A 25,150-nucleotide genomic window follows, 5' to 3' on the forward strand; every position below is an offset into this window, starting at 1 on the left:
GAATAAAGAAAATCAATCAGTAATAAATAAATATAATAATAATAATAATAAAAAGGCAAATAATAAAAATTTAAGAAACCACATATAGTTGGTGGGTAATTATTAATAAATTATTTTTGTCATATTAAAATTAACAAAACATTATTAGAGCCATGTAGACATGACAAAACAGAACTATAGTCACATTTATACTTTTTTTATTTACAACATATTGCGCAACTGCAGGGTCTTGAGACACATGCTAACTCGCAAACTAGAGCGCTAGCGACCTAAACGGGAGCCTTCAAGTTATTCCCTTTAAACTTAAATAGCCAAAAACTTACCACTTCCACACGGATAGGGAGGATAACTATAAACAGTTATTTAACCTTTAACATGAACATTAATCAAACGTAATAATTTTTTCTGGGTACATGATACCATAAAGCATCCATATTAAACTTGCGCGGGCCACACTAACATTAAACTTTCATATCAAGGTGGGGGCCTCAAGGTAGTGTCCTGCGGGCCATATCTGGCCCGCGGGCCGCGTGTTTGAGACCCCTGCTCTACAAGATCCTTCTTTTCGTAGAATGATCTGATGATAGAAAGTGAACTGTCCAAAATGGGCTTCATCTCACATTCCTGCAAGTCAGCTAATTCTTTGTGTGTGTTACCTGAGATGTACCAATGTGTACTGTATCTATAATATAGTTTTACAGTCGCTGAATGGAGTTATAAATGTGACTGATTTGCGTGTTGTATGGTAACGCCTGCAGCTATTATAGGATCATTCACGTCAAGTTGTGTTTCCCTCTCTATTTTTTTTTTTTTTTGCCTAACCATGCATGTGTGTGCTCAAACATTCAACTTGGAACCCAGACAAGAGTTCTGTATAAGAGAGATGTGCCGCTTTATAATAACGCCATCAATCACCACCTTTGCGGCTTCCTTTCTCATTGCCCCCATTCATTTAGCTTAGACTATTTATGAGCCTATAAAAAACAATAAGAAACAAAAGACGAAGAAGAAAACGAGAGCTCAGCGGCCGCTTTAAACGCATGGGAATGAAGAAGTCTGTTAAGTTCCACGGAGCATACCACATCACTTTGAGTTAATTACTCTTGATTTGTAACATCTGGTTGAGATTGGAAGATGTTTTCATATACGCGGTATGTTTCTGGACATATCACAGCTCGTCTGTTCAGTAGTTTAGATCAGAAGGGAAATTAGGCAGAGTCATGCTTTCTGGCAATTAGGAATGAAAGAAAACAAATCTGTCTGTCTTCTCAAACACAGACAGATTCAAGCTTATGGTTTGTTCGCACATGTGTATTTATCACATTAATTCATTTTTCATATGAAATGTGCCTCATTTAATGATGTATTCTAAATTTACATTCCCAGGTATTTCAACGTCAATCAACAAGATAGTGTCCACGCCCTCTAAAACATTGTTTTAGACAATCTAATGTTTTTTTTTTTTTTTTTTTTTTACAAGAAATATCAGGTTAAGTCTAGCGAGAAAAAAAAAATCAGGGTTTGGCTTGAAATGGTTGTTATCGTGGTTTCTAAAATACACACTTAACTTGGAAAAGAGAAAACCTGTGGTTGCAAACAGGAAATATTGAAAATGATCTTCCACTGCAAAGTCTGTCATAACCAGTTTTGTTTTGACCCTTTAATAGTATGTTTTATTAAATGCAAAGATTTTTTTAATGCAGATATTTATACAATCTAAAATAAAAAAGAAAAGCAATGACAACTGGTGAAGTAACTGATATTTGGGGACTACATAACATAATATCCAGTAGAGGTGCTTGATATAGTATTTTTACCAATATACCAATACAGTCCAGCACTTCATTACAGATATTGGTTTGAATCTCATTTTATGGCAATATCTGCCAGAAATATCAGTCGGACATCCCCAATTTCCAGTGTAAAAACAATTATTTTGATGTAAAGCTTGTTTATTTTTTGATTAATCAAGTTATTGCTTAGGCCCTAGATAGATCAAATCAACATGAACCAGACACAGTTTGCGGTTCGGTTGGCAACATACCGGAAAAAGGTAAAAAATGTTGATTTTTTTCCAAGTTCAAAGCTGATGTGTGTGAATATCTTTTGTGCCCCCCCCCCAAAAAAAAAAAAAAAAAACAACAACATGGAGAACAAAGGGAAAAAAAAAAATTCACATTTGAGAGGCTAATATTAGAAATTAATACATTTTAAATTAAAATAATCAATTAACCAAATACCAAAATATATGTCAGTTAACTGAATAATCGATTAATCGTCAATCGATCACTAAGGAAAACATTAAGGAGGGCGTAGGGACCTTAAATAAGGTTTAGGTAATAAGGTTTAGACACATAAAGGTCACTCCCAGCTATTTTCTTGTCAATGGAAAACATGTAGTGTGATGCAAACCAAAAGTAGAGAAAGGAAATTGTGCTATGGTTGTCTTTGCCCTTGGGGTGTTAAGTGTGGCTGTGGTTAAGTGTGTGACAGCCACAGCCATTCACAATTTTATTTGAGTTCTGCTTTGGTCTCCGCAGTCTGTTTTCTGTTAGATCACCTTCTCTGCCGTAAAGGTGTTAGACTTTGCCTCCTGTGAGCAACATGAAGTTTTCCATTGACTTTGAGATTCATTCATTCATTTTCTACCGCTTTTTCCTCACGAGGGTCACGGGGGGTGCTGGAGCCTATCCCAGCTGTCTTGGGGCGGGAGGCGGGGTACACCCTGGACTGCTGGTCGCCAGCCAATCACAGGGCACATATAGACAAACAACCATTCACATTCATACCTATGGACAATTTGGAGTCGCTAATTAACGTAGCATGTTTTTGGAATGTGGGAGGAAACCGGAGTACCCGGAGTAAAAAACCCACGCATGCACAGGGAGAACATGCAAACTCCACACAGAGATGGCCGAGGGTGGAATTGAACCCTGATCTCCTAGCTGTGAGGTCTGCGCGCTAACCACTCGACCACCGTGCCGCCCCGACTTTGAGATTGTTGATATAAATTCCGAACTGCCTAACTATGGAAGAAAAAAACAAACAAAACAAAAAATTTCCGAAATTTTTTTTTCATATAGTCTTAACATTTGGGGTGTTTCCATTGTCTAAAATGATAAAAGCTACCAAATTAACTGATATATGTAACCATTAGGCTACCAACCACAAATATTCCACACTCCATTGACTGACAAACAGATATCAAATGGAAGTAACTTCCATGCGCCAATGGTAATGGAATGGGAATAAAACACCAAACACACGGAATAAGACTGAATAAGACTGAATAAGAATAAGCACACAAGGTTGAATGCTGAAGGTTGAATCATTGCTGGGTGTTCCTGTGATGCGCTTCAATGATGTCACACTATTTACAAATTTTAAATTGCTATCCCATCTAGACATCCCACGGTGGAAAAACCAGTCAGATCTTGGTGTACTGCTCCAAACCATGCCGTGGAGAGCTGGACTTTTTATGTACCGTTTGCTTGAAATGCGGTGAAAGATCGTAAAAACGGAACATCTCATCCGTTTTGCATTCATCTGAAATAAAAACTCTTTGACAGATTTGTTTTTAATGACAGACTGTCTGTTAGTGGAGTAAGTGGAGGTTATCACCCTTTTCGCAGAACGAAATACCATGTGTGTGCCCAGCGGGTGGACATTCCTGCGAGCCCCATGGTTTCCTCTGGTCATTCATGCGGGCTTCATCCCACTGTAACGGTATTGTCTTGGGGCTCAGACGCCGCTCTGACAGGCCCCCCGCATTTCAGTCTCTGGCCACCCTGACAGCAACGCTGTTCAGCTGCATGTCAACAACGTTGAGCCTGTGATGGGCACAGCGACAGTGGGAGAGGTGACACAAAAACGAGGTCTGTGTTGATGGGTTTTGTATGACCTTGGTGTTTGTTGGTGTGTGTGTGTTTGGGATAGATTTCCCGAGTTTTGCTTTTAATTGTTAAAAAGTAATGAACAAGAATATTCATGTATTTAAAAATCAGGTGTTCTCTATTCTGTATTCAGTGTTCAATTTCCTAACTCAGTACAGTTAGAATAGTAATACAGAGATATAACATATTTTTGTCCTTGGGCGGTTTCAGACTTTGCTCTTTTTGTGTGGAAAATAGAAAATTGCTTGAATGAACTTTAGTAGTTTAGTAGTCTATGCTTTTGTTGGGTTCATATTGGAAGTTTAGAACGTCTATGAATGCACATCGCGGTATTGTGATGGGGAGTGTTGTTCTGATGCAGAACGGAGAGTTGGAGATAAATTGACGGTGTTGGAAAGGACCACTGTGTTAAAGTACGAAAACAATTAAATTAGAGTATTGTGCTTTTTCCACTTTTCTGACCTATAAATGTAGTTAAAATGTTGTTTTCTCGTGTTAAATGATGCCAAAGTTTCAGTTAATGAGATTTGCACATTTGGGGGGTGGTTTCGGAGTTTTTGCTAACACTGACTTCCAGCGTCCGGGTACAAGCTGTAAATGCTGTTAGCTGTACAAGCTGAGTGGGACCAATCACAGCAGGGTAGGTGTGCCCGGAGGCAGGTTGTGGGTGGAATACATTAAAAACAGACCATTTTGGAAATCCAAGGAAATACAGTGAATAGGTGCAGATTGTGGAAGATCTAGAAATCTAGTTTATCGTGTATAGCTGCTTTATAGTCGTCCATAACTCAATACAAAGACTGTGTGCATCAGAGGGTACACTACGATCAGACGGGTCTAGCTTGTTGTTATACTTTGAATATATACAATTATACTCAAATGTGAATATATTTGAATTTCTTTAGTCAGTCCTATTATCTTTGTGTTTTAGGCATAATCAGATATTCACACAAATCAGCTTTGACTTTGGAAAACAGTGATTGACGTTGCGGACCATACTACCAACAGTTTGTTTTTGGTTCATATTGATTGGGTCATTTTAAGGTTGGGGTCGGCAACCCTTATTATCAAAAGAGACATTTTGCCCCCTCATTTTGTCTGGAACCACAAACCTTATATACAAGTCAATAAACTTAGTTTATAAAAAGTTTTAACCTTTCTTACTTTTCCCAAAGAGAAGTGCATATGCAACAGATACCAGCTAGTGGTAGCCAGGGTTGCCGACCCCTTGATCTAAGACCTAACTCATTACTTGATTAATTGAAACAACCAGTTTCAGATTAATCAACAAGAAAATAATCATTATGACTAAGAAAATAATCATGTCATGTGTCGAAGAACGTAGGCAAGAAACCACACCTAAGACCTAACTCATTACTTGATTAATTGAAATAACCTTCAGATTAATCAACTAATAAAATAATCATTAGTTGTGGTCCTACTTGCCATTTTGCACATGTGGTAATTACTGAAAAAAATTCCAACACAAAAAAATTGTGTTTTTTGCTTATTTGTGAGTAAAAATAGTATATTTAAATCCTGTTTTAGCATTCACATCACATGTCAATCAGATGTGCAATCCATCTTGATGCTTTCTATGGAATGATCACATTGCAGTGACAGTAACAAAGCAAAACAAACCTAATCTTCCTTTTTTTACTTAACTAAATTAGGCTACCACGGTATTTGTTTTTCTTTGCTGCGTGATAAATACACATGAGGATTGGACTGTTTGACACAAACAAAGAAACACCATTCTTTCTTCTATGTAAATCAGCAAAAATGAACCTATGCAGTGAAAGAAGAAAGCAGGACAGACGGCATCTGTCTCTACTTATGAATCCCACAAAGGGCTTTCAGCGTTTCTTTCTTGGACATTCACTCTTTCCTTTCCTTTTTTCTCACCACATTCTGCAAGTGTAAAAGGCGGCTGTATATCATCATTAACGGACAGAGCCGATTAAAGGTGATTAAGCCCTGCCCATCTATCACTCTCGCCTTTCAGCCTGCCATTGGCCCCAAATTAAGAAGGCCACCATTGTATTTATGTTTATGTGTGCTCAGAAGAGAAAGAATGGCTTTCCTGCCACCTCGAGAAAGAGTTAAAAATACTCCCTATTACGCTAATTGGCGAAAATGTATTAACCACATAAAGTAAAGCCGCTTAAAATGCGAATAATTCACAAGGGTATTGAACTAACTTAAAATAGTTGCAATGTTACATAGTGATTAAAAATATTAATTTAATTTACATAACTGGCCATGATGCAATACTCCAGTCAGAGTGAGGGTTTAGCGATCGGATTAGTGTTCGGAGCTACGGTTAGCGTTAGACTTGAGATTAGAGGGTTATGGCCGAATCTATCAGTAGCGGTCCAAATGTATTTGTGGCAGGGTGACGCAAATAAATTAATCTATGGGAAACACTATTCTAACTCCTTGCAGCTCAGTAATTAATGTTCATAATTCACATAGACCAATGACAAAAGACAACAAAATGAGAGGCAGGGAGCGCTACTGCAGACCTGCCAACATGTACAAATTTATTGTACTCAATAACATTTGACTCTTGAATACCCTTGTATGCTTCACAGTTTTCCATTGTGTTAACTGAGAACCACTGCCCAAACCGAATCCATTTCCCATAAGAAATCATGTAAATCAATTTAATCTGTTCCACAAAGTTAAAAATGCTAACATAAAACATGTTTTTTATAGTTAAAAAATTATAGTTTGACGAGCAGAAAACAATTGTAAATTTTTATTAATGACAAATGAAAAGGATAAATGAACATTTAGGGTTACTTCTACCTCAGCTGAAGACGTTATTGCCAAAGACAAGATGTGACAGCGAGATCAACACGGACACCACCTACGTGTTTTGCCATTAGTGCCTTGCTGTCTTCCAGTTCCTGTTCATGTATTAGCAAGCTAATAGGATGCTAACAATGATGTTTTTTGAAACAGTTGAACTCATGTAGTGTATTAATAACATGTCAAGACGTGTGCCATTATTGTACACTAACCGAAAAAATGTAAGCAAACCAAGGCAAAATTTTGCCCGGGCTTATGCTAACCAAAGTTCCACTTTAAAATTACAGGAAAATTATTTCGGACAAAAGAAGATTGGTTTCACTTGGTAACATTGTTGTTATAAATTACACAAATATGTCCACAGGCCGTGGGCTGCACGGGGCCAAGTGTTTAGCGTGCAGGCCTCACAGCTAGGAGACCCGAGTTCAATTCCACCGTCGACTATCTCTGTGTGGAGTTTGCATGTTCTTCCCGTGCATGAATGGGTTTTTACTCCGGATTCCTCCCACATTCCAAAAACATGCTAGGTTAATTGGTGACTTCAAATTGTACATAGGTATGAATGTGAGTGTGAATGGTTGTTTGGCTATATGTGCCCTGTGATTGGCTGGCCACCAGTCCAGGGTGTACCTGGGATTAGGCTCCAGCACCCCTGTGACCCTCACCACAGGCCCAGTGTGATGGTTTCACAGCTCTCTTTGCAACAATAATGCTCTTCCGAGTCTGAAACAGCATTTAAACCATCACGAGATGCTAAAACAGACGAATGAATTTCATTGCTGGTTTTACACAGCATTGAGTTACATTTAACAAGCTGGGCCGTGCGGAGGAAAATGTGGATGACAGATTTGCCACTGTCTGATTTCAATTAACTGGCCCCAACCAGCTTCATAATATGAGTCAGTCGTGGTGTTTGCTGCCCAAAGACGGAGGAGTGGTTTAGGCGTGTGTCCATGTGTGTAACTTATGTACGATTATGGTGCGACACTAAAATCTTCTCGAGAGATCCGTGTTAATGAGATCCAAGAATGATCACATCAGTGTTAGAAAGCGCAATGAGAATAGTACAGCAGTTATGCTACAACCTTTTTAAGCATTACAACAAATTCACTTTGGGCTCCATCGCTACTGTTTACACTGGAGGGTGCTGCTGTGGAGAAGTCTTTCTGCTGAACATGCGCTTCCCCCGCCGCCACAAACCACCCGCTGCACCACACCCCGAGGGCACAAACTTACACAGATTAAAAGTTTAGATGTAATGATTGCGTATGTGGAATATGCGATTCACATGCATGTTTTTACAAATAGATTGTCTCCTGAACTGGATCTACACTTGTGGACATGTGGACACGTGTGGCAATATTTTCTAGTCCTTTTTCCAAATTGTTAGATGCAGTAGTTTGAGTAGTTTCTAGGGAAGTCCTAAAAAGACTGTATGAAGTGAGCCTGATAACACAAGTTAGCCACAAGTCTCAAAAATATTAACACAAAACACGTTTGTATAGTTGTTTGTATAGTTTTATAGTTGTTTGTTACATTTTGTTGTATTAATGCATTTTTAATGTATTTTTTTATCAGAACACGTCCTTGTTAGCGTCCTATTAGCTTGCTAATAAATGGAAACAGTAACTGGAAGTTGCTACCTAACACAAGTTAGCCACAAGTCTCAAAAATGTTAACACAAAAGACGTTTTTGTAGTTGTTTGTATAGTTTTATAGTTGTTTGTTACATTTTGTCGTATTAATGCATTTTTAATGTAATTTTTTTATCAGAACACGTCCTTGTTAGCGTCCTATTAGCTTGCTAATAAATGGAAACAGTAACTGGAAGTTGCTACCTAACACAAGTTAGCCACAAGTCTCAAAAATATCAACACAAAACACATTTTTATAGTTGAAAAAGGATAGCTTACAAGTAGAAAACAATTTTCGATTTTCGGTATGATTGATTAAAATACAAATTCATATTTCTGGTTAGCTTTACCCGGATTGAAGACGCCATTGAAGGCTGCGAAACCAATACGGACACCACATTATTTATCAAAATGCGCACACTTAGGCACTCCATTTTAAAGTTGTGATTTGTGTTAACATTTTCAACATCTTCTGAAACCGATTATGTGGATTTGGTTACAGTACATTTTGGTTAGAGTTGCACCTTCTGGAGTGGATTAACGACACTAACCAATGTTCCAGTGATCAGTAAATATCAACATAGATATCTACACTGAATGTGTTTGCTTTATGAGAGGAAAGAGGAGCACCTGGAGGAAACCATTGCCAGCACAGAGGGGGGGCAAAGCAACAAAGAAAGATGCCAACAGTATTTTACATCTCATTTTCTTTTATCTGTATTTTACGCTCAGGAGTGCCCATCACAGTCGAAAAGTCTTTGGATCTTAATTGGACCCTGGAGAGTTGTTTCACTGATCTCCTATGAATCACTACAGGATTTCTTTGACAGTGTGATTTGTGTTTGTGGCCGATCCAAGTTTAGTCCAGAGAGGTGTTTGGAAAGGACCCCTGCAAATACCGACCATTCTTGCGTCCCATCAGCGTCGAGGCGATTCTGGGTCTGCGATGTGTTTTTGGCTTTTGCACGTGTGTTTGATTTACTTGTGGCAGGTGTTGCGGATGGTCAATCGTGTGCAAAAAAAACAACACAAAATCAGCGTGAAACTCAAATTAGTTCTGAAATATAAAACACAAGTGAAGAAGAATTTATGATCAACATGTGTATGGACGATGACGTCTGTGTGAAATGGGAAATGGGATTGGTGGTACAGGTACAGGAGCGTTATGGTTAATGTTGGAAGAGTCTTGATATTTTCTTAGAACTCACACACTGTAAGGATGGGAATCACAAAGTAACTTAGAAGGTTACTGTATTATTACTGTATTTTTCCCATAATGTTGCTAGTATCAAAATACAGTGTTTTTGATACTTTGCAAGAAAACCTGCATTTTGTTTCACTTTTATCTCACACAAAACACATGCAAGTTCTTACGACCCACATGGATCACAAGTTGCTGATTTATAGAAAGGTTCATCCTTCTTTCGGTGACCCAGTAACCGTTGCCCTTGGGTCTCTCTCCCTGTGTCTCCGTCCACCAACACATGGCGGGGCACCCTGCGGTGAGGTGTGTCAGTTGAGGAGTGATTTAGCGCCGCTCTGCCCCAACCAGCTGACACACCTGCCTCAATGCATTCCAACCGGACACACACGTGCACATACGCATATTTTAAACGATACCCATAGCTACTTCAGTTTGAACTTGTGAAAAGGACACACGCGCATGACAGCATGCAAAAAATAGTCCAGATTACCCGAAAAAACGACAATTTGTTATCACTCTCAGGTATTGGACACCCGCTCTCCATCATTCAAGTGTCATGAGAATTATTTAAAGTAGACGCCATGCCCTGAACTTTGACACAAAAGGCATGTGAGCATTCCGCCGGGCAGTAAATATATATTTTTCCACAATACTATTTACAAAGGCTCCTGGAGTCATGTAATAAAATAAGAGCTCACTCACAGATAAAAGGACAGTAGGTAATTCATACAGTTTGTTCATTTTGATGACCAACTTTAAATTATTGCTGAACCAACCACGTTTATATAAGCTCTATGAATTTACTTTATATTTAAACTCTTTAACAATATTTTTTTCTATTTTTCATTATTAGGTATTTCCTTTTTATGTTTATTTCCTGACATCACCTTAAATTGCACACAATCATGCATTACCATTATAATACAATACAATACAAGTCTATTTAATAAAGTCTATTTCTATGTTTCCATCTTTTAATGTGATTTAATTTTTTTATTTTTTCTGAAACTTTTTACTTTTTTCTGAAATAATAAAACAATCAACAGAAACTGTATAAACATAATATTTAAGGCACCACTGATAAAATATGTTGTTTTCATCTAAACCAGGGGTCTCAAACACGCGGCCCGCGGGCCAAATGTGGCCCGCAGGACACTAGTTTGAGGCCCCCGCCTTGATATGAAAGTTTAATGTTAAGTGCGGCCTGCGCAAGTTTGATATGGATGCTGTATGGTATCATGTACCCAGAAAAAATTATTACGTTTGATTAATGTTCATGTTAAAGGTTAAATAACTGTTAATAGTTATCCTCCCTATCCGTGTGGAAGTGGTACGTTTTTGGCTATTTAAGTTTAAAGGAAATAACTTGAAGGCTACCGTTTAGGTCGCTAGCTTTCTAGTTTGCGAGTTAGCATGTGTCTCAAGACCCTGCAGTTGCGCAATATGTTGTAAATAAAAAGAGTATAAATGTGACTATAGTCGTGTTTTGTCATGTCTACAGGGCTCTAATAATGCTTTGTTAATTTTAATCTGAAAAAAATAATTTGTCTACCCACCAACTATATGTGGTTTCTTAAGTTTTTATTATTTGCCGTTTTATTATTATTATTATTATATTTATTTATTACTGATTGATTGATTTTCTTTATTCTTGATTTGTTTATTTATTTTTCATCTTATTTTGTGCAGAAAAATAAAAATTAAGATATTTGAGAACAGTGGAATGTTTTATCAGAGCTTTTATATTAGAAAATCGGAACCAAAGCACTGAAAAAGTTTGTATATTTTTCTGTTTTTAATAAATGCGTTTTTTTTTTTTGGAAAACCTGATGCGACCCGGCCTTGCCCAGACCCTAGCTCCAGTGGCCCCCAGGTAAATTGAGTTTCAGGCCCCTGATCTAAACCAGACAAAGGTGTCAGGTTTTTTTATGTTTTCCATTACAATCAAGTAATCTAAGGAGCATCGAGCAATTAGTTCAACAGATAAAAAAAAACACTAGTCAAAGCAAATCTATACAAGCCATATACATTATAATAATAAAATAAAACAAAAACAATTAAAATAGGCTAAATCCTTGATTATAAATGACAAGAAAACAGTAAAACCCACTGTGTTTACGCCTCAAATGTACGGATCAGTGGGCGTTCTGGTGACAACAGCTTAGTTTCTTTCATTGGCCCTGACATCCATTCCTGAGACGGGTCTGTGCAGACTTCCGCAGTGGGGAATACTGTCATGTTGTCTGAAGTAAGGGGAGTCTGGGGGCTCTTTAGCATATGGCACTGGCCCCTTACTGAGCAGTGTGTGTAGGCGTCTGTCAGTGTGTCTTTGTGCATATATGTGTGTGTCCTTCAGTTGTCCTCAGGTGCTCCAGAAGTGAAAGTGGTATTCCCTGGTGGAGTTTTCCACAGTGGTGTCGGCACACTAGCTTCTCCCTGTGACTGTGACTCCACGTGGACCTCTATTCATCTGAAACATTATAAGGAATATAAATCCAGATGTCAGAGTTGGAAATATTATGTAGTTTCAATTAATAACTGAAATATAGTCAAATCTGTAACTATACACTGAGTCAAATCGCTCAGTGACGTAATTTATTTAGACATCATGAGATTAGACGTCATTGTCTTTGTTCAAATCTTGCAGACTGGGCACATTCAATAAAGTGGGTCAACATTATTGGTGTGCATTTTCGTGTGTGCACGTGTGTGTTTGCGCCCATCCATCATCATTCAAGATGACCTATTTTTTTTTTTATTCAAAAGTGTGGCTTCTATACCATGAATCACTTATTCTGCACTGTATAGAGATGTGTGAGTCATGAACGAGTCGTTCACAACTTGCACATTTTTTTTTTTTTTGAATCGGGACTCACAGGTCTTTGTCTCTGTTAACGTGTTCATTTACTCACACCGATTACTTCTAGCTCAATTTAAAAAAGGAAACCAGGTCTCAAACTCAAATTACCTGGGGGCCACTGGAGCTAGGGTCTGGGCAAGGCTGGGCCGCATCAGGTTTTCCAAAAAAAAAACGCATTTATTAAAAACAGAAAAATATACAAACTTTTTCAGTGCTTTGGTTCCGATTTTCTAAAACATTCCACTGTTTTCAAATATCTTAATTTTTTTTTTCTGCACAAAATAAGATGAAAAATAAATAAACAAATAAAGAATAAAGACAATCATTCAATCAGTAATAAATAAATATAATAATAATAATAATAAAATGGCAAATAATAAAAACTTAAGAAACCACATATAGTTGGTCGGTAGACAAATTATTTTTTCAGATTAAAATTAACAAAGCATTATTAGAGCCCTGTAGACATGACAAAACACGACTATAGTCACATTTATACTCTTTTTATTTACAACATATTGCGCAACTGCAGGGTCTTGAGACACATGCTAACTCGCAAACTAGAGAGCTAGCGACCTAAACGGTAGCCTTACCACTTCCACATGGATAGGGAGGATAACTATTACGTTAATCAAACGTAATATTTTTTTCTGGGTACATGATACCATACAGCATCCATATCAAACTTCCACGGGCCGCACTAACATTAAACTTTCATATCAAAACTAGTGTCCTGCGGGCCACATTTGGCCCGCGGGCCGCGTGTTTGAGACCCCTGCTGTAAAGAATCGAAAAGTGGTTCTTTACGAGTTGGGAGATGTAATGTTTACATTCATGAAAAGTATTGGTGAGATTCCACCGGAAATGGTGATATGGTTGCTACTATTGTCACCCTGGGGGTTTTATACAATGGTACGTCTTGCTCTAACTCACCAAGATTATGACAGCAAGTGTGTTTGCGTGAATGTGAGTGTGGTGTACATGGATGGTTCTTGAAAGCAGCACAATAGTTGTGTAAAGGATGGCTGAAAGCAAATGGCTTTAATTGTTTTGCTGTGCGATGCTTGTTTCCAAGGAATGAAAGTGTGGAATGTGTGCGTATGTATGGGCAAGTGTGAGGGCATTAAAGGGTCAGAGTTATCTTCAAACACTGCACAATACAGGAATACCCACGCTGACACACAATTGTGTGTGCATGTGTGTGTGTGTGGGGGGGTTTGCTGCGCTGACTTACTCTTGTGTGCTGGTTGTCCTGGATTTCCTCACTGACCCGGCTAATCTCTGGAGTGTGGAGTGCGTAGGAAACGGTTATTGCATCCTTGATGGATACAACAGGGAGTTGATCCGTGCCTCCCTGTATGTGTGTGGTTTATAGGACTTGCCCCCCCTTGTTTTGGCCCACTTTATTGTCCTTCAAACAACAGTAGCTTTACACACACACACACGCCTACAAACACGGTTTACTGTAAATACCTTTTGTCTCTTTGGCTTATTGGGAGGATGAAGGAGAAGAGGCAGGAGAAGCTGCAGGAAAAGTGTTGATATTGTTTTTTTTTTTAGTTATCGCTGTCGCTCTCATAGGAGCAGATCCTTTAACTCATTTAATCTTAGACATTTTTCAAAAGCCGTCCCTCTCAGTAATGGCTATTTTTCATGATTTTAACTGATTTCTCACAGAATATTGTTTTCTAGTGCTATACAGACATTGTATAGTCCAAAACAAAGATTAGACTCTCAACTTTTATCAGAAAAATGTTTGTTTTTACCTTTTACCATTCTTTAGTAATCAGCGGATTAACATTTTCAGCAAAAACAACTAAAAATCCACCTCTTTAAATCTGTTTTTAATGTCTAACTTTTTTTATGCCACTTTTACTCATGTTTTAACTGTGTATAAACGAATGAATGTTGTATTTTAACATATATTTTACTCTGTTTACTTGCTTTTATTCAACTCCATTTTCTTTAAAGTGTCTTTGAGTATTTTGAAAAGCGCTATACAAATAAAATGTATTATTATTATTATTATTAAAATATCAGTTGTCAACAAGAACTTTTCCACACACATGCTTAACTTTCACTTTGACATAAAGCCATATATATTTATCCATATACGTATATTTAGCTAAAATGATACCACAACATAAACAACACAAAAATTGTTCTTTTACACAAAAATAACCATTTATTTACAAATATAACACTGTGAACTATTTACAATTTCTGAATCTTGTGTGTTCATGCGTTTGCATGTTAAAAATTCCATTCAATGTGTGCAACACAACAAGATGCCTTTTCACTTCCTGGTTGCTGCAGAGCTGCTGAGCTCTTAAAAAATACACTTCTGCCACTTTGTGACTGTTTTTTTCTGCTTAAAACTGCACCATCATGATGTGTTCTATTGTGGAGTTGCATCATCACTTCTTTGTGCCTCTCGTTCCAAAAAAACGTGCAAGATGTGAAAATACGTCTTTTGTAGTGAATGAGTTAACATGTTCAAGTATACTGTAGCAACATTGCAGTTGTGTGTCGTGTTAAAGAGTTTTGTCATTTCCGACTGTTTCAGGCCGTGAACATGACAGGATGAGTTGTGCAGAAAAGACAGTTGAGTTTGCTAATGTTGTTGTGGTGTGTTTGAGGCCAAAGAAATTGTTCATCGACCACCTTTCTGTCATCCTTACAACATCTGGGTAGAGATTACTATACTGACGAACGTATATCCTTAATGATAGTTACGACGTTTCTTCGCTCGCTGATCTTTTCATGATGTTCACGTTCACTTCTGGTAGATTCTATTGCACTAAGTCACTTTCTGGTAACAACAAAAGTTGTGTCTTTGAAAAAGTTTTCTATCCAAAATGTCTTTTGTTAATGTCACGGCAGGGTGAAACGGCTCAGCTCACAAAAGCCTTTAAATCATCGCATGTGTTGATTATAGTAGTCATTTACATTTCAAAGACCGACAACAAAGAGAAGGCCACTTCAGACTGACCTCCTGTTATAATTATTACACATAGACCAGTATATGAGGCCAGTATTTGCTTTAGTTGAATGCAATTTGGCAGAGCTGCCTTGCTTGGATGGAATAATATCTGTCAACAATTTGCATTTTATCAACTGGAAATAGGCTGCATTGGAATAGGAATTAGGGTACATTAATGTGAATTTATCACACAAACCCACTATTATCATGTGATCTTTTTTTTCTTTCTTCACAAACATGTTCCATTCTTACTGCTAACTTCGAAAACAAAAATGAGCATCAACAATTTGCATTTTATCAACTGGAAATAGGCTGCATTGGAATAGGAATTAGGGTACATTAATGTGAATTTATCACACAAACCCACTATTATCATGTGTTTTTTTTTTCTTTCTTCACAAACATGTTCCATTCTTACTGCTAACTTCGAAAACAAAAATGAGCATCAACAATTTGCATTTTATCAACTGGAAATAGGCTGCATTGGAATAGGAATTAGAGTATATTAATGTGAATTTATCACACAAACCCACTATTATCATGTGTTTTTTTTTTTCTTTCTTCACAAACATGTTCCATTCCTACTGCTAACTTTGAAAACAAAAATAAGCAGAGGTGCATGCAAACAAAGAACTACAGATGATCAGTGGCAAGAGGAAGTTAGGCCATTATACTTTCCTTTTTTTTCTGACAGAATGACAAATGACCGCGAGGTGGTATGCAAACAGGAAATCAATAGTCGGGTTGCCGCGTTTCTCCACTGCTGTTTGTTGCCAGACTGAATGTTTGAGGAATGATTACCAGGAGCAATGACGACTTAGAATGAAGCTTCAGTTTAGGGCGTCAGGTCAAGGGCACAGGAACATTCCCACATTCCCATTGTGACACCAATCGATTTATAAGTAAAGACTGATGTCAGAGGTCACCGAGACATGAACTAGGAGCGAAGTCACTTGTTCAGTTTAATCCCTATAATCAATAACCACTGAGGTAAGGTTGCCCAATTAGTTTTCAAGGCACACTAAAATTAACTGAATGGATAAATTCCTTAAGCAAGTTCTCAATTATTTAGTGCAGAATTTGTGACAGTATTGCTTATATTATTATATATTATATCACTCTCATTCAGGCCGCACGGTGGCCACACATGGTGGCTAGCATGTTGGCCACACAGTCAGGCGATCGGGAAGACCTGGGTTCGATTCTTTGCTTGGTATTTCTGTGTGGAATTTGCATGTTCTCTCCGTGCATGCGTGGGTTTTCTCCGGGTACTCCGGTTTCCTCCCACATTCCAAAAACATGCCAAGTTCATTGGCGACTCCAAATTGTCCATAGCAGGGGTCTCAAACTCACTTTACTTGGGGGCCACTGGAGCTAGGGTCTGGGCGAGACTGGGCCGCATCAGGTTTTCCAAAACAAAAACAAAAAAAAACAGAAAAATGAATAAACTTTGCTTTGGTTTCGATTTTCTACAATAAAACCTCTGATAAAACATTCCATTGTTCTCAAATATCTTAATTTTTATTTTTCTGCACAAAATAAGATGAAAAAAAAATAAACAAATCAAGAAGAAAGAAAATCAATCAATCAGTAATAAATAAATATAATAATAATAAAACGGCTAATAATAAAAATTCAAGAAACCACATATAGTTGGTGGGTAGACAAATTATTTTTTTCAGATTAAAATTAACAAAGCATTATTAGAGCCCTGTAGACATGACAAAACACGACTATAGTCACATTTATACTCTTTTTATTTACAACATATTGCGCAACTGCAGGGTCTTGAGACACATGCTAACTCGCAAACTAGAGAGCTAGCGACCTAAACGGTAGCCTTCAAGTTATTTCCTTTAAACTTAAATAGCCAAAAACTTACCACTTCCACACAGATAGGGAGGATAACTATTAGCAGTTATTTAACCTTTAACATGAACATTAATCAAACGTAATAATTTTTTCTGGGCACATGATACCATACAGTATTCATATCAAACCGCACTAACATTAAACTTTCATATCAAGGCGGGGGGCCTCAAACTAGTGTCCTGCGGGCCACATTTGGGCTGGGCTGGGCTCCAGCACATATCCGTGACCCTGGTGAGGATAACCCGTATAAGTAATTGATGGCTGGATGAGTCTTCAAATTGGTTTGCTAGGAAAATATGGTTTATAAAATGTCTCGTGGTTCCATTTGACTTTACAAATATTAGTATTATTAGAGATTTTTGTGTTGTTTATCTGCTGGAGGCCAGAGGCTTCCTGTCTCCAAAACGCTTGATTAAAATAGCCTTCATTGTCTCTGCCTCTCCTAGGAGGACATCACCCCTCCACTTTGCATTTGTGATTTCCTAAATGAACTAACATTTTAGCATGAAAAGTCAGGGATTTTCTTGAGATGGTTGTTTTGATTTGTCTCCTTGCAGGCAAGTTTTATTCGATTGTACCTCTCATTATTCTCAAAGCACTTGTCTCGTCTCTTATCTCTTTCGGATGCCAGAAGCAGATTTTGTCTTGACAGCAAGGATGCATTTGCGTTCCGTTTGTCCTCTGAGAATTGGCGTAGCAAGAAGTTTATACCGTGAGTCAGACTTGTCTCTGGTTGAGATGGAGATACGGGGTCCCTGAAGGTATATTTTGCTTCTGCGTCATCTTTTTAAGTTGAATATACATTTAAGTTGCTTATTAGTTGTCATATTTGGAGCTGTTTGCACCATGTAAATCACTAATCCTGTATCACTAGTGTGTATATTAAATTATCATCACACTTTGTTAAAATGCATTTCAGTTATGTTGAGTGGTTCATTTCAATTGGGGGCCTACATTTGACCACCCGGCCATGCAGAAGACATGTTAATTATTAATGAGGGTGTCCCATGACCTGGGCTATTGATTGAGAAAATTGTAACCTTAGTTATTCACACAACCAACATATCATGTGGCAGCTGCAGTTGTCTTTGTGTGTGTGTGTGTGTGTGTGTGTGTGTGTGTGTGTGTGTCTTTGTTTGAGCGATTGTGATGCGCTTCACAAGTGAATGACGGGATTGTATTTCAGGCGGCAATTTGTCGAGACGGGTGAGACACTGTGATATACCCTCACGAGGTTCTGAGTCGTTTCATGCATTTCACTGTGAAAGACATGCTGTTACCGGTGCTGGTATTGATTTGATGATTCATGTGTTATTGCGTGTGTGTGTGTGTGTGTTTTTTTTAACACACGACAACAAACATTTGAGATTTTTTTTACTAGAAATCCCATTAAACTACCATTAAGAAGCTCTGATATGCAGCTAAGCATCAATGTGATGAATAAAATTAAGCCGTATTTGCCATAAATTGTAGCAGAGATGCGGTTGCTGAGGTTCACAATGGGAGTGACCAGGATGGATAGGATCAAGACAGGGTTGGATGAAGGTGGTTGATTTGCTGTGGCCACCCTGAAGGGAAAAGCCGAAAGAGAAAGAAAAATAATCTGTCATAAATAAATATAGGTCTGAAAGAAGAAAAACTAATTTCTCAATGGTAAATATATAGTAAATTAGATGACTTCAATATACATCAATAAGGTTAAATAAAACAGCAGACTCAGCATGACAAACTAAACAATAAATTGAAGAATTATGTTGACATTTGGCTGCACGGCGGTCTAGTGGTTAGCGCACAGACCTCACAGCTAGGAGACCAGGGTTCAATTCCACCCTCGGCCATCTCTGTGTGGAGTTTGCATGTTCTCCCCGTGCATGCGTGGGTTTTCTCCGGGTACTCCGGTTTCCTCCCACATTCCAAAAACATGCTAGGTTAATTGGCCACTCCAAATTGTCCATAGGTATGAATGTGAGTGTGAATGGTTGTTTGTCTATATGTGCCCTGTGATTGGCTGGCGTCCAGTCCAGGGTGTACCCCGCCTCTTGCCCCAAGACAGCTGGGATAGGCTCCAGCACCCCCCGCGACCCTCGTGAGGATAAGCGGTAGAAAATGAATGAATGAGTGAATGTTGACTTTTATCAAATATGACGACCATGCCGGTGCATAAATAATCTGTTTGTCCACTCATACTCACTCGTAGTCTTGTGTCTATTTCAGTGGTCGGCATAACAGTGGGGCACCTGTGCCCTCCCTCGTTCAAACTTTGTACACTCCATTTAGAGCTAGAATAATTGCACAGCATAACCGCCATGAACAGGCTGTGCAAAAGGGCTTCTGTCAGCTGAAGAGGTGCCGCGTTTCTATCTTGGTGCACATATGCTATCACACTTTCTGAGTACACCCCTGCAATACACTGCTGGTGTATGTCAGCGGAACACATTTTGAAGTGAGGAGTTAGCTCCTTTGAGCGGAATCTGATTTTGCCATCAACCCTCTTTTCTTTCCTGGCAGACCCCACTAAAAAACAGGATTTTTATTATCCTATTCCAGCTGTTAGGAAAATATTTCTACAGTTGTGGTTAAAGAAAACACAACATATCACTACTGTCATATGAAAACTTCACAAGTGAAGCAGGAGATATTCATTCTCGCGTTAAAAATGTTATGAAAACTTCACTGTGATATATAATTCTGCTGGGTAACGCCATATATGTAGTCACTTCATACAGTGGAGATGAAGCTGCTTGTTTTTCATGACAGGAAGTTGATTTTTTTTAATCCATCCATTTTCTATGCCGCTTATCCTCACAAGGGTTGCGGGTATGCTGGAGGTTATCCAGCTCTCTTCGGGGCTGGTGGCCAGCCAATCACAGGACACATATAGAAAAACAACCATTCACACTCACATTCATACCTATGGACAATTTGGAGTGGCCAATTAACCTAGCATGTTTTTGGAATGTGGGAGGAAACCGGAGTACCCAGAGAAAACCGACGCATGCACGGGAAGAACATGCAAACTCCGCACAGAGATGTCTGGCCTATGTGCTAATTTTTGTTTTTTTGTGTTTTTCTGTTTTGTTTTTCCCACGTTGTATTCTCAAGGAATTTAATCAATCACACCTACAAGGTTCAGGTTGTCTTAGACCAGGGGTCTCAAACTCAATTTACTTGGGGCCACTGGAGCTAGGGTCTGGGTGAGAGTGGGCCGCATCAGGTTTTCCAAAAAAAAAACAAAAAACAAAAAAAACAACGCATTTATTAAAAACAGAAAAATGAATAAACTTTGCTTTGGTTCCGATTTTCTACAATAAAAGCTCTGATAAAACATTCCACTGTTCTCAAATATGTTAATTTTTATTTTTCTACACAAACTAAGATGAAAAATAAATAAACAAATCAAGAATAAAGAAAATCAATCAATCAGTAATAAATAAATAAATATATTAATAATAATAAAACGGCAAATAATAAAAACTTAAGAAACCACATATAGTTGGTGTGTAGACAAATTATTTTTTTCAGATTAAAATAAACAAAGCATTATTAGAGCCCTGTAGACATGACAAAACACGACTATAGCCACATTTATACTCTTTTTATTTACAACATATTGCGCAACTGCAGGGTCTGGAGACACATGCTAACTCGCAAACTAGAGAGCTAGCGACCTAAACGGTAGCCTTCAAGTTATTTCCTTTTAACTTAAATAGTCAAAAACTTACCACTTCCACACGGATAGGGAGGATAACTATTAACAGTTATTTAACCTTTAACATGAACATTAATCAAACGTAATAATTTTTTCTGGGTACATGATACCATACAGCATCCATATCAAACTTGCGTGGGCCGCACTAACATTAAACTTTCATATCAAGGCAGGGGCCTCAAACTAGTGTCCTGCGGGCTGCATTTGGCCCGCGGGCTGCGTGTTTGAGACCCCTGTCTTAGACGATATTCCAGGCTTCATCAGTTCATGCCAAACAACTAGGTAGGACATCTCTAGTCCGATTGCACCTTGAGGTTCCCACCTTGAAGCGATTAATTCACTGTACTTGTCGATGTTGTGGTTGGTGATGCTCGTGGATTTCTGCTGACCCAGCGATTATCCTGTTTCTTCTTTCTTTGATTGGTCAGGGTTGTTGCTGTCATGTCTAATTTCCTGCCTTATCATCATGGAACGGTGGTCTGTTTTCTGGGTGTGTCAGCAAGAACTGTGGTTGTCATTCCACCAGTAGGATCACATTTGGATGTTTATACTGTCATTGTGCAGATATACTAGACTGGGTGTAGTATTTACTTGTATGGGGACTGTGCTGAGGCCATGTCAGTGATGGATAAGGTAGTAGTATCAGTGTCTTTGTATTTGCAGGAAAGTGTTGTCCTCTTAGTCCTTTTCTGCTGTGCTAACATATTCTCCAACTATTCTGTCGTTGCTGCAAAACATGTTTTTTTTTCCTGTACTGTACATATGCAAGAGTGTCAGGTTGAATCACTGATTTGACACAATGCAGTACAGTAGTTATTTTTGACGTCTTGTTTTCTTGTACTTGTACAACCTGAAGCCTTTCTTTAGATATATACGTATATATATATATATATATACGTATATATATATATATATATATATATATATATATATATATATATATATATATATATATATATATATATATATATATATATATACGTATATATATACGTATATATATATATATATATATACGTATATATATATATATATACGTATATATATATATATATATATATATATATATACGTATATATATATATATATATATATATATATATATATATGTATATATATATGTATATATATATATATATTTGGCCCCCCCTCCATCTCACATAGCCTGCAGAAGAAATTATGATGCCCATTTTTACCTTTCCCATGTAAGATAATGTGTTGATATTGTTAACAAATTACAAATGGATACAAAAAAACGTATATACTCTTACCACAATAAGTAAAAAATCATGTACATAAGGGAATAAATAATACAGTAATCCCTCGCCACTTTGTGGCTTCATTCCATCATGGCTTTTCAAAAAAATCTTAAGTAATAAACCATGCAGTTTCATGGTTGAATATCACCCAATATTAGTCATAAAATATGCATATTTCACTTCGTTTTTGCCCAAATTTGGTATTTTCACTGACTTGATGTCACTCAGTTCCCCTGACACACAAGCAGGACTTTTATTCATGTCTTAAATGTATTATTTTATCTTATTATTATATACTATATTTGGTAATACGGGTGTAAAGTTAACTGTAGGGGTGTTATATCATGATTCGAATGTTCTAATAATGTTAAAAACATATTTAGAGAATAAAGAAAATCAATCAATCAGTAATAAATAAATATAATAATAATAAAACGGCAAATAATAAAAAATTAAGAAACCACATATAGTTGGTGGGTAGACAAATTATTTTTTGGAGATTAAAATGAACAAAGCATTATTAGAGCCCTGTAGACATGACAAAACACGACTATAGTCACATTTATACTCTTTTTATTTACAACATATTGCGCAACTGCAGGGTCTTGAGACACATGCTAACTCGCAAACTAGAGAGCTAGCGACCTAAACGGTAGCCTTCAAGTTATTTCCTTTAAACTTAAATAGCCAAAAACCTACCACTTCCACACGGATAGGGAGGATAACTATTACATTAATCAAACATAATATTTTTTTCTGGGTACATGATACCATACAGCATCCATATCAAACTTGCGCGGGCCACACTAACATTAAACTTTCATATGTGTATAAGTGTGGCCCGCGGGCCGCATGTTTGAGACCCCTGATATATAGTATTCATGGGAATTAATCTGAGTGGGCAATGTTGGCATATATTCATGCAGTTTTGCTCTTCTGAACAACAAAGCAATCATAAACTGAGACAGTTCAGAGAATTATTGTTTGATTCCTCACAAGGAGTTAACGGGTTCGTATTACATTATCAGGTGGTCTAAACAGATGAGCCTGAATGTGCATGATCGTATGTGTGTGTGTGTGTGTGTATTGAATACCACAAATCGTCCATGGCTTCCACTGCTGTGGAGGAGAATGTGTCTCTTAGGTGGTTACTGATGTGCAGTTTCAGCATGACACTGAATATCTCTGTTTCGTCTCGTTCCCCAGTGTGCAGGGCTGGCTTCTACAAATCTACGCTGGGAAATGTGGAGTGTTCCAAGTGTCCGCCTCATAGCTACGCTCATCATGAAGGATCACTGCATTGTGGATGCGAGAAGAACTACTTCCGCGCTGAAGGAGACCCGGCTTCCATGGCCTGTACTCGTAAGTGTGCATGTTTTTGCACATCATTTTGATATCATCTCATTATTGCTGCCTCTGTTTGATGTCTCGCAAGAGAAAACGTGCAATGTCGTGTGGGAGGATATTTCAGTTTGTAATAAAACATACAATAAAACCTGTCTGCACCCTGCCCTGAGGAGCTGATAATCCCCACCATTAGTTTGACTGTCAATGAGGTTTAGTGTTCCATGATGCTCTAAATGTTTCCAGCTGTATTTTACTCTGAATTATATTGCATGGGATTAAACTTTGGAAAACAAAGACACATTAGACTATAAATACATATTGACTTGGTAAAACTATATGCGATTTCAGACCTGCCAACATGCACATTTTTTGTGCATGGCACAATATTTTGTTGCATTTCAATGCTTTTGTGTCACAGAGCCAACGTACGTACGTAAAAATTATTGATGTACTCTGAGATCAGCAGAATATTTTGAGAGATCTTTTAAAACCTTTGCGAGATCCAGGTATCCTATTGCAAAATCTGAAGAAACATATGCAAAATCTGGATAAATAGTTGAGGGATTTTGCGGAAATATTTGCGAGATGATGTTAAACTTTTGCAAGATTCTCATAACTATTATGAGATCCGGATAAACCTTTTTGAGTGAAGCTACTGCAAGATAAATAAGAAACTATTGTGAGATAAAGAGAAACGTTTGCAAAATCTGAACAAAATTTTGAGATATTCTGAGAAACATTTTGAGGGATCCAGAATTTTTGAAATATTTATTGAGTTCTGGTGTTTCCAGGTCAGCTGCTGCTGACGTCGATAGCAAAATATAAGATGAGAAGATGACCTATCAGTCTTTGAAGACTTTCTCAGGATGTCTCAAAACTTTCTCAGGATCTCGGAATAGGATTTTTAAACATTTTTATCATATCCTGGATCTTGGATCTTGGCTTGACAGCTTGGCAGCTTCTGACCATTCAATGTGTGAATTCAAATTTAACAATAATTTATCATAACATATTAAAATCAGGGTGGCACGGTGGTCTAGTGGTTAGCGCGCAGACCTCACAGCTAGGAGACCAGGGTTCAATTCCACCCTCGGGCATCTCTGTGTGGAGTTTGCATGTTTTTCCGGGTACTCCGGTTTCCTCCCACATTCCAAAAACATGCTAGGTTAATTGGTGACTCCAAATTGTCCATAGGTATGAATGTGAGTGTGAATGGTTGTTTGTCTATATGTGCCCTGTGATTGCCTGGCGACCAGTCCAGGGTGTACCCCGCCTCTCGCCCAAAGACGGCTGGGATAGGCTCCAGCACCCCCGCGACCCTCGTGAGGAAAAAGCGGTAGAAAATAATGAATGAATATTAAAATCAATTAACGGCAGTACACAAATTAAGTCATGAATTCACAGATCACTAACACTACGATTGCTTATTCAACCTTTCTGCTCCTGACATGATTCTGTTTGTGTTCCTCTGATGCAAATTGATTGCAGATTCGTCTTGTGAGCCGTCCAAAATCCATTCCACGTGAAACTATAAATCAGACCATTCCCTCATGTCTGATTACGTATTAATTTATT

General features: G+C 37.9%; 1 protein-coding gene across 4 annotated transcripts in view; it reads left to right on the forward strand.

Moving 5' to 3' along the window:
• The window catches only part of epha3 (eph receptor A3), a 134,378-nt gene that overhangs the window by 42,393 nt on the left and 66,835 nt on the right, over positions 1-25,150 (forward strand). For all 4 annotated transcript variants that reach the window (XM_058082512.1, XM_058082513.1, XM_058082511.1 and 1 more), the window contains one exon: positions 23,435-23,590. In XM_058082512.1, the coding sequence (XP_057938495.1) occupies positions 23,435-23,590 (156 nt within the window). The remainder of the gene's footprint in view (positions 1-23,434; positions 23,591-25,150) is intronic.

The sequence above is a fragment of the Doryrhamphus excisus genome, chromosome 9, assembly GCF_030265055.1.
Source record: "Doryrhamphus excisus isolate RoL2022-K1 chromosome 9, RoL_Dexc_1.0, whole genome shotgun sequence".
Lineage (NCBI taxonomy): Eukaryota > Metazoa > Chordata > Actinopteri > Syngnathiformes > Syngnathidae > Doryrhamphus > Doryrhamphus excisus.